The 17197-nt window shown below is 39.9% G+C and overlaps 1 protein-coding gene across 14 annotated transcripts in view; it reads right to left on the reverse strand.

Annotated features, from left to right (window-relative positions):
• SRPK2 (SRSF protein kinase 2) overlaps nucleotides 1–17197 on the reverse strand; it is a 154600-nt gene that overhangs the window by 6527 nt on the left and 130876 nt on the right. For 5 of the 14 annotated variants that reach the window (XM_074576774.1, XM_074576223.1, XM_074576053.1 and 2 more), the window contains 4 exons: nucleotides 13619–13719; nucleotides 13411–13518; nucleotides 2533–2602; nucleotides 1212–1304 (listed from right to left, as the gene is read on the reverse strand). In XM_074576774.1, coding sequence (XP_074432875.1) covers nucleotides 1212–1304; nucleotides 2533–2602; nucleotides 13411–13518; nucleotides 13619–13719 — 372 coding nt within the window. Of the gene's footprint in view, nucleotides 1–1211; nucleotides 1305–1738; nucleotides 1832–2532; nucleotides 2603–13410; nucleotides 13519–13618; nucleotides 13720–17197 lie in introns of all 14 variants that reach the window. The other 9 variants (XM_074576587.1, XM_074576143.1, XM_074575873.1 and 6 more) reach the window with 2 other exon arrangements.

Below are 17197 nucleotides of genomic sequence, written 5' to 3' on the forward strand. Positions count from 1 at the left end.
CTACAGTCCCCATGGCAGCCGGCTCCTGAAGCCCACTGCCTGCTGTGTAGGGAAGCGCTCCTTTTAAAGCCACCCCCTGCAAGTTTCACTGCGTGTCCCCCGGATCTCACAGGAAAACAGAACAGCAGCTCTGTTTTCAGCTCATCCACCGACTTCCCAGTTTTGTAAACCTTTTTTATTCCTCCAGCCACCTCCTCTCCTCCACATTAAAAAGCCCTGGACATTTTAGACACCGCCGTATTGCAGTTGCTTTCTCTCCTTCATCATCACTGTTGCCCTTCCCTGCACTGTGTTTAACGCCGTTACATCCTCCTTAAGGCAACGAATGCACACAGCGGTCCCTGCCCTGCCAGAAATAACTACACAGAGAACAGACGACTCTCATGCAAGCGGGGATGAATGGCTGGATTGTCTCCTGCCTCGTGAACCCAGCCTCTTGCAGCACAGCCCCACCGCCTCGGCCCCCCCGGCCCCCCACGTGCCCGATGCAGCTCAGCTGGCCAGCGCTGGCCCTGCTGACGAGCTGTGCGCTCAGGCACGAGGAGTCACGGGCAAGAGGGACACCGCAGCACTGTTCGGCAGGAAACGTGCTCGCCAGCCTGTCGCTGACAGCCCCAGATGTTTCCCCACCAGGTAATTGGATGTTCCTGACATACCCTGTCCCTCGATACGACACAGTGCTGTCTCACACACCGAGGGTACAAAAGAAACTTGAAGCATCGCCACATTCCCTCACGTGTCAAAAACCTGTCATGAAGAGCAGCCTGAGCAAAGACAAAGTGCAAAAAGATAAAAGACAGCTGCTGTGTGTCTACTGCCCAGGTATTCCCTTCCCACCTCGGTTATTCCTTATCAGTAGCATCTGCTGGACCACTATGCACAATCAGAAGTAGCTGACAGATGATTTTCCACATCACAAGCTGTGCATCACTTGATTCCTTACATTTACATGAACACTGGACAACAGACGCACACAGACATTTGTTAACATCCACACTTCATTGAGTACATCCCGAAATGAATTTTAAATGTAATATTGAAACAAATACTGCAAACTGTGGCTTTTCTCAGAAAGCCAAGTTTACATTAAAATTCTTCTTTAATAAGAGCTCTTCATTTAAACTGATATATTTCTTCAGTACCCATAAATGAACATATTCTCCTTTTGGATAGTATTATGCTTTAAGTTAGTGTTGCATAAATACCGTTACCTTTTTTGGTGAAAAACTCCTTGGAATATTTCCCCAACATAGCGTATTTTCGAGGGATTTTTCCCAGCAGTTCAATGATCAATGCTATGTGGTCTGCATTGGAGAACATTGCCAGCAAAACAGAAACATACAACAGTTTAATCAGTACATTGCATGCACACACTAACACTGGCCCGGTACAGACAGAAATAGATTGATCCTGGTAAAAAAAAAAAAGAGACACCTGCACACTGCTCAGTGGCTAATTTGGAAAGATGCTTTCAGCAAAACTTCCTTCTCAAAACAACATTTGAGTATCAGCTGCTAAAACCAAGTTTTGCTATGCAATTTAAAATGTACCAATAGGTATTTTTCAGAAAGTTTAGTTAAAAAAAAATTGTCACAGATTGCTGTGTATTTTGTTTTTCAAAAAGAAATTTTTGTTGTGTGATTTCTGGAAATGCTCCTCAGTGGGACATGCTACAACCAGCAACAGCAATTCCACTTCTGTCTGCATCACGGCACCTTTCAAAAAGAAGAGGTACTACCTCTGCGATTGAAGAATTCCCGAGAATATTTTCCAGATAGAGCAAAGTGCCTTGGGATATTGCCTAGCAGCTCTATGATGTGTGCTATGTGGTCTATGAGGGAGAGAAAAAAAGGATACGGGAGTGGAAGGGGCAGGGAAAGGATGGGATAAAAAAGAAGAGGAAAGAAACTGGAATTAGTAAAAAATCAGAAATAGTTTCAAATCAACAATGTTTGCAGCAAATCCATGCAGAGGTTTCCAGGATCAGCAGAGCTCTGGCATCATTAGTAGCATTTAGGAACAGTGAATGATGCCCACATTACCACTGCAAAGAGCATTTACAAGCAAACAAGCATGAAAATGGACAGGTATACAGATGGAAGCAGGAGTTAATTCTGATTTAAAAAAAAATAATTAGTAATTACCTAATTCAAATAAAAATACACAATGTAAACATTACTCCAGTGTCAAGAGAAAATACTGTAAAGTTCTAATCTGTCGTTTCTTTTCTAAAATAAAATGTTGTTATTCTCAATCAGGTTTCCACACATATGCAATCTTACAAGAAGGGCAGTTTAATTCCTTCAGGCAGTTGTTAAGTAGATGAATATCTGCAGAAGGGAGTTTTTGCCCACCCATTGCTAGTGATGGAACTTAAAACTAAAAAGAAAAAAATCGTATTTATACTCTGAAAACAATGCGTATCAACAGTTCACTCAGACACAAAACTTAACCCCACTGTAAACTCACTGGAAATTTAAGAGGAGTGTGAAAATATATAGAAACTCATAAAATATCTCAAAAGATTCATACCTTCATCCCTGGAATAGTCTTCACCAGAGTGTGGTTCAAACAAATAATCTCCAGTTGCTAGCTCAAAAGCCTATAACATAACAGACATATTTATGGGTATTTCAGAAATACTGTTTTTTATCTTTAGATGTCAGCAAAACATCACAACTACCTCAGAACCAAGAGGGAATTAACATTCAAAGCTAAAGGTCTACAACTGCATCGGAGACTGAGGAGAGGCCACTTACCTGGGGACCATCACTCCTGCAGTGCAACCACTCCTGCACCGGAGACAGCCCCGTGTCCAGCCCCAAGCGCACCCCACCAGTACGAGAGGCTGGAGGTTTGGCAACAGGCAGCACGCCCAAACCACAGGCGTTTCTCTCTACTCAACCACAACCAACAAAGGAGATGGACAAGGAGTGTGGAACTGCGGTCCCTCCCCAGCCAGCAACGCCTGGGGCTCCACCAGCAGATCAGGGAGTATTTCGGTAGTGCTGCGAAGTTCGGCATCGGTCCCCAGTGGCAGGAGGCAGTAAACAGCATCCAGCTGCAGAGGAAGCGATCCTGAACAGATCGGCTGCACGGGGGGGTGTGAAGGGGGCATCAGTGTAAGTTGACATTAAACATGTTTTAACATACTTATGTGTCATCTGTTGGTCGTGTTAAACATGCGTGAGTTAATGAAGCTGAGAGAGGGGTATTTCTCAATATACAATAAAGAGCTACACTTGTATCTGAAGGTTAATTATGTGTCAGAGATGGCATGTTGGGGACTGAAATAATAAAGTCTGAATCAGAAAGCAAATCTATTTATAACTATAATTAATCACTTGAAATTAGCAAACAGGGTAAAGCTTCCTTGATGTCTGTAAATCTAGGACAGTTTTTAAAAAGGTATTTTGGTTGAATCAGAAATCATCAAAGTAAACACCTCAATCATGGGGTAAAATACTGAGAGCAACATTAATGAAAGAATCCAGAGCGGATACCGTGATGAGCGATCCCTTCAGGCCATTGCAATGCTTCGTTGGCGTGCTAACTCTGTGCTAGGTCAGGATAAAATTGAGTTTCTCCTTATGGGCGTAACATATTAAAAGCCGCAAAGCACTGAAATAACTATGAGGGCCCACACTTGTGTACAAACATGGATTCACGTAGCCTAATTTGTTAAACTATTCGCTTTCTGCTCTGGATCACCAATTACCCAAGCAGCCACAGGAATCTAATTCTTTCCAGGTGGTTTAAACATCAAACTATTTTCCATCTCCAAGACCAGTGAAAGCATCTGATCCAGAAAACCATTCCAAAAATCAGGCAGAACTCCCTGGCATAGCTCTAGGAAGGGACTTCACTCCGTCAGAACATTTACTACCAAATATTTGTCTACTGAAAATATACACTTTCCTGTTCCAGTTTGTAATCTGGAGTTGTTAGAACACCTATAAATATAGCCTATTTATGGGCACTTGGCTTTTTCAAGCTGTGAACTGCAGTGTCATCCAAGTGGGCTATAGCCAAGACAATTCAATGCAATCACACACAGCAGCCAAGAAAGCAAGAATGTCCCTTGTTGACATTTCTGTTGATCCTAAGAATGGGCCTTTAATTTGTAAAGTCGCTATTACTAATAAATAGTCAATCACTTTTTTTTTTTCTTATTCTACTCTCAGGCCAAGATTGAGACTTTTCATTTTACAGCTTAAAAATCTGAAGGACTTAATAAATAACTAGGTATTTAAACTGAAGACATTTTTAGACGAGCCAGAAAAGATCACTAGTAGGGATCTCTAAACACAACATGGAGAATAGCTACTCTCTTGAGATGAGACGGAGAAGCCCCAAGCGTCCCCTCTGTATCTCATGGGAATATATTCAGCTTTCCTAGGAGAACACATGCTGACAGGGCTGATTTCTGAGGACATGAAAAAACTCATTGCTGTTTAACACAGATTCCTGGAGAACAAGGGAAAGGTAGTTGAATGCAGCCACAAAGGAAGACTCCAAAAGAATACAGCTTCTGTCCCCCAAAATGAAGTATTAATAGCTCAATACGTCTGTGTGGGACTAAAAGATTAAATTGGAAAAACTGTAAAAACTGTTCATAGAGAAGCACAAGAAGTAAGCACACCACTGCGATACACTGAATTTTAGATCTGTTTGTACATAATAAGAGCTGCAAGCTCTCATAGATGAGGATCTTTATACCACCCTTTCGCTGAAGAGAAACTAAAGCTTTTCAAAATGCTGCTGCTGCTGCTTCTTTTTTCCTTTTTGTATATCTTTGACTCCATGCCCAGCATGGGCTGGAGCCACAGCATCTCAGACATTTGATTTCCTGACTCTCCTTAAAGGACTGCAGAGTCCTTTAAGAATGAATGAAAAAACTTCTGACTCAGATGCACACAGGGACAGCCCAGAGGCAGCCTTGCCTTTTGGTTGCCGCGATAAATATCTGTAGTAATATTTCCTAGCATTCTTGCAGGACCATGTCCCACATGTTCATCTGTAGCAACCTGGTGATAGGTTCCTAGATATTTGTAGGACGGACTGGCTACACAGCACAAGATAACTGAAATTAATTGAGCCTCGTTTAAAAAAAGAGTAAATCCTTGACCTAGTTTTTTACCATAAAGTGAAAAAAACGGCATTAAAATGCATTAATAAGCAGGTAAATAGTCCTAAGAAGGACAATGACACCTCTGGATTTTATCAGCCAGAGTTTTCTGCTCTTCATGTCAAAAGGTGTGGTGCACCAGAAAGCACATGCAGTCTCAGTGAGTGCCACCAAACAAAGAGCTCTCTGCTGCTGGTACTCAGAACTACAGTTTTGGCAATGCAGAGCTGCTTTGGACTTCTGAACACTCTTCAGTACTTATCGACACTTTGCACCCAACTGTAGGTACGTAAAACCACCCAGTCTCCAATTCATAAGTGGCTGACTGATTCTGTGGAAACCCTGACGGACAGCAAGTTTAACACGGGTCAGCAGAGCATTCTCGTGGTGTTGCAGGCTAACCATATGCCAGCTGTACGTAACAAGCCTGTTACCAGCCCATGGTGGGAAGTGACTTCACCTCTCCTCAGCACTCTCATCTGCATCTGGAGACGTGTGACCACTCTGGGACCACAAGGATGACAGAGACCCTGCCGAACAGGAGAAAGACCAGGGAGGACCTCTAAGATATTAGGGGCCTGCGCAGAGGATGCAGGAGGAGAGACCGGTGGGGCCACGTTTGTTCAGGTTGGAGAAGGAAAGGAGAAAGGGCAATTTAACTGCTGCACTCCACAGTCTGAAAGGTAGTAACAGGGAAGACCAAAATATACTCTTCTCAACGAAAAGAGAACAGAGAACAGACACAAGCAGCAAGATGGGAAACACTAACCTGATAGGAGGGAAAAAATTGGCTGAGCACTGGGACAGGCTGCTCAGAAAGGCTGTGGAAATGTCATCCTGGCAGGTATGTACACCTCAACTGAATGAGGCTCTGAGTAACCTCATCTAACCCTGACACTAACCCTGGTCCAAGCAGAGGTAGACTACTAGAGATCCCTTTCAACCTAAATTTTGCTATTATTTCTATGATGCTACAAATACAAATTAACCATATTTTACTTACTTTCCCTTTGAAAAATATTCATTTATAAAAACTAGTGTCTTGACAGAAACTGTGACTTTGAATTACCATGATCTTTTTTACTTAATGTTGACATTTACCTCAACAGAAATCAGCATTTCAATTATTAAATGGAAACAACAAGTGAGATGCTGCACACTCAACATATGGTGCAAAAGCCCAAGGCAATCATCCGTCCTTACTGAATGTACTGGCAATTGCTACTTACCACTTTCCTAAGGTTATCACAGAAAAACAGTCTAGACTGCTCTTCTCCATCTGCAGATGAAGAACCTTTCATATAAATGGTCACACTGCTGCTTTTGTAGGCTCTGGAGAGGCTACGATTGCTTTTCTGCCACGCGATTGTATACGAACCTACCACAATACTAAACTGTTGGCATCACTATCACATATTATGGATCCATGTCTAATCACACAATTGGAAATAGCTACGTTTTCACTGTGTGACAGCTGCGTACTCAATCTGGTGATTGAAAATGGATGCATGCCTAGGGAAAGCTGTCTGGGAGAGGACTGGAAGAACAATTCAATTGGACTGCATCAGCCTCCCTGAATTCCTCTTCTGAAGCCCTAGCTGAAAAAGGACAAGCTATAGGCCAGAATTATTATTTTGACAGATGAGATCCAGCTCTTGGCCAGAGTTTCTCTGCCCCAGCTGAAATGAAGAGCTGTGAATGAGAAGATCGTAACTGCTTTAAAAATAGGCTTAGTTTTAAGAACGCTGCTCCACAGGTAAGTGGGAGCATGGGAAGAAGAGCAAAAAGCTTTTTGATATACACGCATCAGCTGGCAATTTGTTCTCCCATGGACATCTCCCTCTGAAGAGCCAGGCAATGGACAGAACATAAAAGGCATTTTGCATGGTTAGTGCTTGCTATGAAAGGCCAAATATACAAAACACCGACAGGCATGGGACGCTTGAAAGGGAAACAGGTTTCTATTATTCGCTGTACTCCAATCTCGGAATCATGCATATGCTGAGTGGTTGCTTTGGAAAGTCAGTTTTTTTGGAAAATCATTTTCTTTTGAGTGTTTCAGGTTGTCCACCCACCACCTTCAAAAAGGGTGCACAGTGATTAATAACAGCATTTTGTACCGTATCTGCCTACTGAAAAATATGTGCATAGTGACTTGAGGTTTTTCTCTTCTCTCAACCAGATTTTTGATTTTCCCTTTTTCCTCAAAATACTGCTTCTGTGCAGACTCAGGCTTGTCATCACACCTTCAGTATGTGCCACTCGCACATACTAGCACGATGATACTCATGATCCATGGAGACATAATCATTTTTTCCCTGCTTACAACACAGGAAGAGTAGTTAAGGACAGTTACCTCTCCACCCAACATTAGAGGACATTATGCAAAAATGTAAACTGGGGGCTGAACTACAAGAATTTACATGTAGGTTTAATTTTAAAATCATAAGTTACTATATTCTGCTCATTCTTCATTCTGTCCCTCCAAGATCTCTCACATGAATAAAAATCCTAATAATAAAAACTGTAAACTTGCTTGCATTGTAATAGCATCTCCCTCATTTTGAAAGCTGTTTGCCTGCTCCCTTTCCCTCTCACCCCAGTAGTATCTTCTTTCATCATTTTTATCGTCTTTGGATAGATAAAACAAGTAGTACAATTTTCTCCTTCTCGGACTTCCTGCCGATCTACAGCTATGATCTATTAGCTCATTCTTATTATGAAAAGATATTTCAGGAATCACCACTCGCCACAAAAGCCACCTAAGATAAGTGTTAAAAACACAGTCTTGTTAATGTCCTAGCTTGTGATACAGTCATCTCCTCCCCACAGCTCAAACAAGACTGTACATAATGAACAAGAAAAGTCAGATGATGAGACTTACCACTTCAGGTGCTTTTCCTGTCTGCAATCCAAAGACCATAAACAAGGAAAAGCAGTGGAATCATGGTGCTTGCAGTCATTTCCAGGAGCAATACAAAGGGATGCCCTCTGCCAGTACTAACTCCCTTATCTTGCCAGGATTTCTTGGCAGCAGCGGGGGAGTACTGTGTTCCATGGTTTTTGAGATTTAGGAAATGCTAAATCACGCAGTGCCTGTTCAGTTTCTGCTCCACAGCAAGCAACCCTCTCCATACTGCAAATGTGGAAATTCAGCCTGATAAAATTAAATGATCAAGGGTGGTTTCAATCCTGTCAAAGGCCCTGCTGGCTCCAAATCTGTTCCTTTTTTGGGAGAAAATGAGAGATGCACCTCCCCGTTGGCATAATTAAAATAGGGTTTAGTACAGCAAGGGAACACAGAATTTTCTAGAATTTAATAGATGTGGAGAGTGACTCCCAGTGTCCAGCTTTCCATGAGAGCAGCTGAGTATGCCACTTAAATAGGCCACATCATTAAAAGACAAAGAAAGGGCACCGCGCGATTTCCTTAGCAAAACTTACAGACGTCCAGCAAACGATAGCAACAATCAATTCAGACCCAGGTCACCAAAGTCTGGGGAAAAAAATTAAGTTACACTTTGTTGCATTCTTTGCTGAGCAACGAACAAACAAACAGCTCTGTCAGTCTGGAAAAGCCCCACTGGCACCGAACTTCCTTCATTAGCTTCACAGCACATCGTACATGTGCTGATTACAAGCTTCCAAATATATGCAACATTCTCTTTTTTCCCCTGCCTTTTCTTTTTTCTTTTTTTTTTTTTTGTCTAAAAGACTCTGAGACTCAGATCACCTGAGCACTCCCTCTCATCCTTTAAATCTCATTCGAAGAGGTACTTTTGCTGTCTGGGACACAAGAACTGGGCCATGCGAAATCATCTAAAATTAGAAGATTCAGCTCACAGGCTGCTGGCTTACAATGCGACTTATTCGCTGATGTTAACACCAAAAGAAACAGAACTGTAAGGTTATTAGCACCAAGTTATTTCTCCTTGTTTTGCACTGTTTCTCTTATACGTTATTTGGGTAGAGTCCTTACATGGCTCTGTTTATGTACACTTTCAGCACAAGTAATCCTGATCAGAATCTCTGTCTACTCAGATACTAAAGACAATACAAATAAAACAACACTATTATTTCCTGAAAGCTGCATTAACACATGGGGTTGGTTGGCTAAACAAAGCCAACCCGTGTTAGCAGAGCCCAGACGAGGACAGCCAGATTCATAAGGAGGGTATTCTGAACGTTGCTCTGCAACACGTGAACACGGATGCTTTGCATGCTCAGGGCAACATTATCAGAGGCTTTTGTTTAAAAACATCATCACTGTCTCTGTCCTCATTACTAAAGACTAAGTAAAAGTGATGAGCAAATGGTATGACAAAAAAGACAGCCTGCTGCTGCAGTGATACACCACAACCTCCATGCTCAACATGTTATGCCATAAATACAAGCCAATACAAGAGCCAGTAGCTCTGCTACTCTCAGAGACAATGCTATACCTAGTGAGCAAGTCTATTTCATTAGCAAGCAAAAGGCAGCAAAAAACCTGAGGCTCAAATGGAGATCCATAAAGCACAAGACCAAGTTAAGACCTTGGGTGAATCCTGGTCCCATGCATTCCAAGTAGTCCTTCATAAAATCTACTAGCCAGGACACATGAGAAGACTGAGGTGTTTTATGTGCACATCTGGAGGTCAGCCTCCGACACAGAAATTCTATGGACCTTAAACTAAATCGAAGAAAGGCCTGGGTTGACATTTTTTTTTAAATAGAGACATTATCTAGAGTATCTGACACGGTAGCGGATATGCAACAGATGGAGAATCTTCTATTTTGCAAGCTAAGCAGTCTTCATGTGTGCTGTTTACTACTAAGCAGAGCATTCTGGACTGCTTGCAAGCAAGCCCGTTTGGGAGAGTCTGGCAGCCACGTTGTGAAACTCAAACAATGCCCATTGAGGTGGAGAACCTGACCACGACTTTGAAGCAGATCTTCTGTCAGCAAAAGCCACACAGATGGAGGAGTGAAGAGCACACCTGGATCAGTCCCTCTGAGAATTCTGGTCAGAAATCTCCAACCTGAAGGTCTTGGTTACACACAGATCTACAAGATGGATTTATACAAAATTCCATCCAAATGAAGTAAAAAAATTTTGAAAACTCTTTCAGTGCTGGTTCAGAGAACTAGCTCAGTGATTCAGTTGTGAGCAAGAGGTTTAAAAGCGTAACATCTCATCTTTGCTTTGATGCTACCTTACTATACTTTGCATTCACATTAATTCACATCATTCATATCAGACACACAGTTTTGCAATATGTGCATGTTCATTCGATTGAGACAAGAAAGCTCATCCAAAGTCAAAACCATAATCAGAATGAAGGACAGGATCTGTAATTATGTAATGCAGCTCCCACTGCAAAGCCACACGGCACCTTTCCTATCCCTTCACAAATGTAGTATTTCTGACAGGTGGGTATGACCAGAGCAATTACTCACCTAACCTGAACACAGCCTCAGACTTAGGTCACTTACTACCATATAGCTACCCCTTAACTGACAGCTTTTTTTTTTTTTTTTCAATTTCTGTTAAAAAAAGCAGGGAATGAGAAATACCATGTGCAATCAATACAGAGTGGCAGGACACCACTTCTTGTATGCTTGGTACTGCCACACTGGGCAGAGTATGGAAGGATGGAAACTTGCCAAGAAAAAAGTCACAGCGATACTGCTGGACCACTCATTTTGCATAGTACTGCTTCCAAAAACATCCTTAATGACTTTGGACTTGTACAAGCAAGGCAACATGACAAAGAAGTCCCCTCCTCTCCTTTGAGAGTCTTGGACAACATGGCTAATGGGGTATTTGAGCTTATTTTGGCTGAAAATAAACAACACCCCCAGCTCTTGCTCCAGCAGACAATCCTTTTGAAAACACATGTAACAGTAAACATTAAGGAATACAGTGAATTAAATATGAAACAAGAGCAAGGTAACCTAGAAGGGCATTTTCTGAACCACATTTAAGTACAACAAGGAATCCAAACTTGAGAAAGCAAGTGGGACTACAATGGCATTAAAACACTTCGGTACTTCATAATTCTTGGCTGCTTTCAGGATGGGATAGAATCAAATCATAATTTCCAAAGGCAGCCTAAATAAATCAGTTGGGAGTTTGCAGTTCCACATCAGGAATGCTACCCTGGCTGTTAACCTCTGATACAAATCCTCGTCAGAAAGAGCATTAAGGTCTTCAATTCAATCCCTACCTCAGAGCTGTTTTTCACCTGATACAGGACCAGGACTCACAGCGCTCTGACCCATTTTCTTAACCATCCAGGAATGAAAGCAGATCCTAAGGGGTTTTGAAACTATGAGTTTTTGGGGTGAGCTTGTGTCCTGGTCTGAGGTGCAGGTTCGTTAACCTTACCTCTCTCTATCTCTCTCCCTCCTCTCCTTAGAGAGAGAGGTGAGGGAGAGCATCTGTCATTCGCCCCAGTGGCCAGTCTGGCCCAAACCACAAGAGCTTGAGAGATGGATCTCTACTTTTTTTACATGACTATACAATGACAACAACCAAATTCAACAATCATATGTCAGTGCTGTAAGATTATAAAATTTCTACAGCATTTTTTAAAAGCTAAAAACCCAAAAATCTGTGGCAGAAAACAGAATTCCAGTGTTTCTGCCTCAAATCCTTTACTGTCTTTAAAGCTTACATAACAAAAAAGCAGAAGTATAATTTTCTCATTAAAGTACGGAAACATTGTGAATTTGAATTAAGATACTCCTAGTGGCAGAGATTCTTTATGCTTTTTTTTCTTCTCGAGTTTGAGAAAGCACTAGCATGAAGAAAGCTGTGGCACTTACATAACATGGAAAAGAATTAAAGCATAAGGGGCTGGACGACCCTAAGTATTCTAAGAATATTATATTCCCTAAGTGTGATATTGCTGTAACTTTCTTTAAACGCAATCCTGCATAGTCTTCAGCCTTTTTCATGTGGCTTTAGCTACAAAACTATACAGAAAATTAGCAGGGGGTAAGTACAATCTTAAAGGAAGATGAATATAGGGTATTCAATACCATAAAAAGGTATCAAGTTCAACCGAGGCTTACAGAATATCAGGTAAAAAGAATGAAAAGTCCCTATAGTAATTTTGTAGTTAGATAAGAGAAGAATCATTCAAAGAATTAACGATCAAAGCTGGAATATTTTCTATGCTTTGTTTGCAATGTAATAGAAAAATTCTACATTTTGCCCCCAAATGGAAGAGTAAATTTGGAAATGGATGTTATTTTCTGTGTACTCAAGCAAAAGCTGGTATTAAACTCTAAATAAAATATACTTGCAATTTTACTTATGGGTTAGTTATTTCCAACAAATGGCTTTCTGAGCTTACAATATCTGTAGGATTTTATGTTCCTTTCAATCCTCCTCCTCTCCCTCTGAGCTTTGCAATTCTTCTCATCGCCCACGCCTGCAAACTGTGTCTAGTATTTGAGCCTTCTCCTCCTCCTCACACACTTACTCTTTTCAGACATGTATTTGTAAAATATAAAGATCTGAATAAGTTTTCACTTTTAAAACAGACAGTTATTTCTAAATGTATTCCCAAAACTATCTTTAATCAGAAGATGCATGTAGCTTATTTGTCCTCAAAGAGGTATTACAAACAGATTGTTTCAGAAAGTTGAATGATTACATTTTTACTCTTTCTGTTCTTTAAAGATTTTTTAAAATCTATAATTTCAGTTTTACTGTGATGAAACTAATTCTACAGAACATTACCATGTATTTTGCTAATAAACTAAATTCCTTCTCGTCAAAGTTTAGAATCTAAAGCTGTGATTTGCAAGCCTAATCTGACAAATGTTTTCACTGTACTTGGCCAGAATTTGAAGTATTTCACCGTTCTGCTACTTTATGCAAGAAAAAGGAATGGAAACACAGCAAACAGTTGCACAGATTCTAATATGGGAAGAAAACATGCAGTTGTACTATTTCAGTTAGACTTTGACATTTAAAATATACACGTATTTCCCTCCAACTTACATATTTTTGACTGCAAGTTTAAAATGCATCAAATGAAAATCAGAAATGTTCTCCAAAATACTTCCTTTTGATTAAGAATGCTTGAGAAATCAAAATAAAAATCAAAATAAACGTCAAATAAAAATAAAACATAAAAAAAATCAAAACATCAAAATAAAAATAAACATCAAAATCAACATAATTTATGTCAAAAATGTCAGAACCATCTTCATCGGGTTTCCTCACCAAATAAACAACTGGTTTTAGGAGGTTTATGCTTGTAAAATACACATTGTATTGTTCTTACCATACATGCTGTACTCCAGATATCAGCAGGTGTACTGTAACCTGCTCCTATTAAAACCTCTATGGATCTATATTGTCTCGTCTGGATGTCTTCTGTGAAGTGTTTATGCTAAAATACAAAGAACCACATTAATGGAAAAAATTAACAATAAAAAAGCCTGTTCTAAATAATGAAGGCTAAATAGCTAAAATGATGTAGCTATACTTACCACCCAACAGGCATTCCCCAGGTCAGCAATTTTAACTCTAATTTTATCCGCATTTCGTGGGTCCAGTGGATTCACCAGTAAGTCAGCAGCACGAGTTTTTGCTAACACAAGCAAAAGGCAGAATTGTCAGTATTTTGAACATACTATTCATTACCTCTAAGCACCTTTCCCTTGACACTTTATCCAGTTTTGTTATACGTTGAAGACATCAAAATCATTTGTTACGATAAATTTAAGCAATATAAATAGGACCTCTTACCTTACATTTCAAGTGCAAATTTTTTGCATGCTTTGACTGACAAATGATTATTATCATTAGAACATCCAGAGAAGCTTCTAAGCAAAACCAGTGCACATGTTTCCAAAAATAGATTCACACAGAAAATGTTAAAATTCAAACTCCACATGAAAGATACATTCTTGGAACAGTCTGGTTGAGAAAATAAATTCTGCACTTCCATTCTTAGCTAAGGTAAATAAAATTTGGCTGGATTTTTTTTTTTTTTTTAAATAAATCTGTCCCTCCTAAGGGGAAAAAGACTCACCAAAACCTGACTAATTTGAGAGCCTAGGGGACCGTTGCCCATTTCACAGACAACTCAGCGTTGAATCAAAGTTCTCGGAAGGTCCTATTTGCATTGAGTATGATCCAGACTAAAAACACAGAACTTTAATTGATTCTTCAATCTTTAGAGGCTCTTGGGACACTGATGACTAACATATGACAGTGGAGGACTGCTGCTTCTCTGTGTTTTGACATACTACCTTGCAAGCTCCTAAACTGCACTGGAAAGAAAGCAGATTCACTTGAATGTGGAAGATAGAACCAGGTACCACAAATCGCACAGCAGCAGAGGATTCATCTCAGTTTCCTTGTCACAAAGCTAAGAAGAATAAATTGGAAACTGGTGGTAAGGTAAGAAAGAGGTATTAGATCCAAAGTGCACCTAGGACTCCAATGGGGATATAATGATCTGTTAAACTGGAACAAGAACTGGAAGAGGAAAATACACCAGACATGGAACAAGGAGAAAAAATACAGGATGTCTAAAGGTGAGTTAGGAGTGACTGAAATTAGATGAGGATCTTCAACTGCTGGGACAGCAAGCCTGAATGGGCCATCAGGGCATTGAAATACTGGCCAACAAGAAAAGAAAGTGGCAGGATCCATCAGGGAAGAGAAGGAAAGAAAGACAGGACTAAATGGCAGAAGATAGAATGGGCAATGACCTCAACAAAACAGTCCTCTAAAATAGCTGGAACGAAGTCCAAGACTCAAGTTAAAAAAAGCATCAATATAGGGCATAAAAATAAAATACACCGAGAGAAGGCGGCTGCAGTCCAGCACTTAGAAACAGTTACTAGTAAGCTTAATATTAATGTCTTCCCTTATGAGTATGCTGCGTAGTACAGTATTTTTTTTAAAAACACAATCACACACATTATTCAAGAAATAACAGGACCTTTCTCTATTCAGTAGCGCTGGCAAAAAAAAAGGTAGTGCTAAATAAATCCTTCCCACACGTCTTGTTGAAGGCGAAGGACTGCAGTAAAGAAAGTGGAATGAAGGAGGAAAAAAAGTGCCATCAGTAAGACATCTGAATATGACATTAGAAAACAGCTTTCTTCAATCTTCTTCTAACAGAGAGAACTGACAAAGTAATAGGCAAGGGCCTACACTTTTGTGTTTTCTCAGGAACTCATGAAGTTTATGTCCCATATTTTCCGAGAGATGAATATAAGACCTTGGATTCTGAATTTGAAAAACTTGCATCATTCACAACTGAAAGTGAAGTCAAAAGGAATGTACTTTTTAGCAAGTACTCTCAAAAAAAGCATCCAAAAGAGCTCAACCTGAGCACAAAATAAGTGAGCATTTCTGATTTTCAGTTTTCTGTGTCCTAGTTCTGCAAAACTGAGAAATATCGCCTCTTCTCACATGACAGTATGTTTAGTAAACATTCAAACACTGGAATGAGAGGAGTCATTAGGAAATTAATAGATCTATCTTAAGGGCATTTGGTCACACAGTGAAAATTTGAAAAAGATTAATAATAAAAAACTTAATAGCTGCTCATCCACTGAACACGAATGGGTCTGTCTACTGAATGAAGCAAGTGTCCTGAAAAAGTATGATGAGACTGTATTACTTAGTAATGTACAGCAATGCCTAGACAAAGAGGAACAATTAAAGTTTACTTCTATATAAGAAAAGGGCACTACAGTTATAGTGAAAAAGCAGCACCACTTAAAAATATCAAATAGACTTAAACTCTTGTATCCTTCTTCTTTCTAAATACACTAACCTGTTTTATTACTGTTTAACCCAACATTATTATTGATGCCATTAATAATGTTCAGCTTTTCCTCTTTCTGAGGAAGAAGTGAGCTATGGCTGAATCTACTATCTTTCATCTTTCTCTGCATAAAAGGTCTGTAGGTTGCTCCTGATGAGGAGTAATAAAGCAGTAGAGGCTTTATGCCTATATAATGCCAGCAGCACAAACGAAGCAGCTACCAGGCATCTAGCAACCTCCTGCACATTGTTTAAGGGAGTAGAGTGTAGGGAGATAGAATGGAAGACGTATTAGTCTGGATCTTGACGTTTTCCAGAAATAAAGTTCTACTCGGTTGTATTTTACTTCACATTTCTTGCCTATCTGCAGATTACCTTTCCTGTCAGACTCTGTAATAAACTGTGTGAATTGCTCTTCTAAAGTCTTAAAGCAAGAAATACACTTGACTGTATTTTTCAATACATCTCTATTTAAATTTAGTGACTTCATCTGGGACAACGTTGATGCAGGCTTGGTGATCTCCTAAGCTACCTCATTTTCTTCTATCCACTTACAGATTTAGTCTCTCAGTATTTTCTTTAATATTCATTCTTCCCATGTATTTATCATTTAGCCACTGGCACTATAAATAAAACCTATGCGTAATACCCTGGAGCCATTTAATTCAATGGCAAAAATCCAGCTCTTTGCAATGACACCAAAATTTCACCTTCCATGTCTTCTATAAACAGGATTTACAGGCAAAAGTTTTGCATCTGAGCAGTTCTGGTGGCCAGAATTTAAATGTCCAAAACCATGCTGAATACAGAAAAGCCATAATGGCTTGGCATTGCTGGTTGGCAACATGCCTCACAGAGACAAAGACTTCGTCTTGTTGAGTTTTAATAAAAGGTTAAGAGAGGAACTGTTTGAAACAGAAAAGAACCATTAATGAATGAAAATACAGCATATTACAGAATTTTTTTAATATGACTGAGAAAAGATATAATAAGAAGTAATAGCTAGAAGCTGCAGCCACAGAAATCCAAACTTGCTACAGTTCTTCTGAAACCACTCGGAGTACTGACCAGTGGAACACGCTTCAACCACACTAGATTTTTTTTATCATTTCATTTGTCCAAATCAAGAGCAGGTACCTGTTTTGGAAAATATGTTTTAAGCCAAACATTAAGGTTACTGGGCTTAACAGAGGGTGTATTACTGGCTTTTTATAAAAGGAAGTCAGGTTACATGATCTCATGATTGCCTTCTGCCCTTTAACTATAGGAATAATGCTTACTTG

This window comes from Larus michahellis, chromosome 1 (assembly GCF_964199755.1).
Source record: "Larus michahellis chromosome 1, bLarMic1.1, whole genome shotgun sequence".
NCBI lineage: Eukaryota > Metazoa > Chordata > Aves > Charadriiformes > Laridae > Larus > Larus michahellis.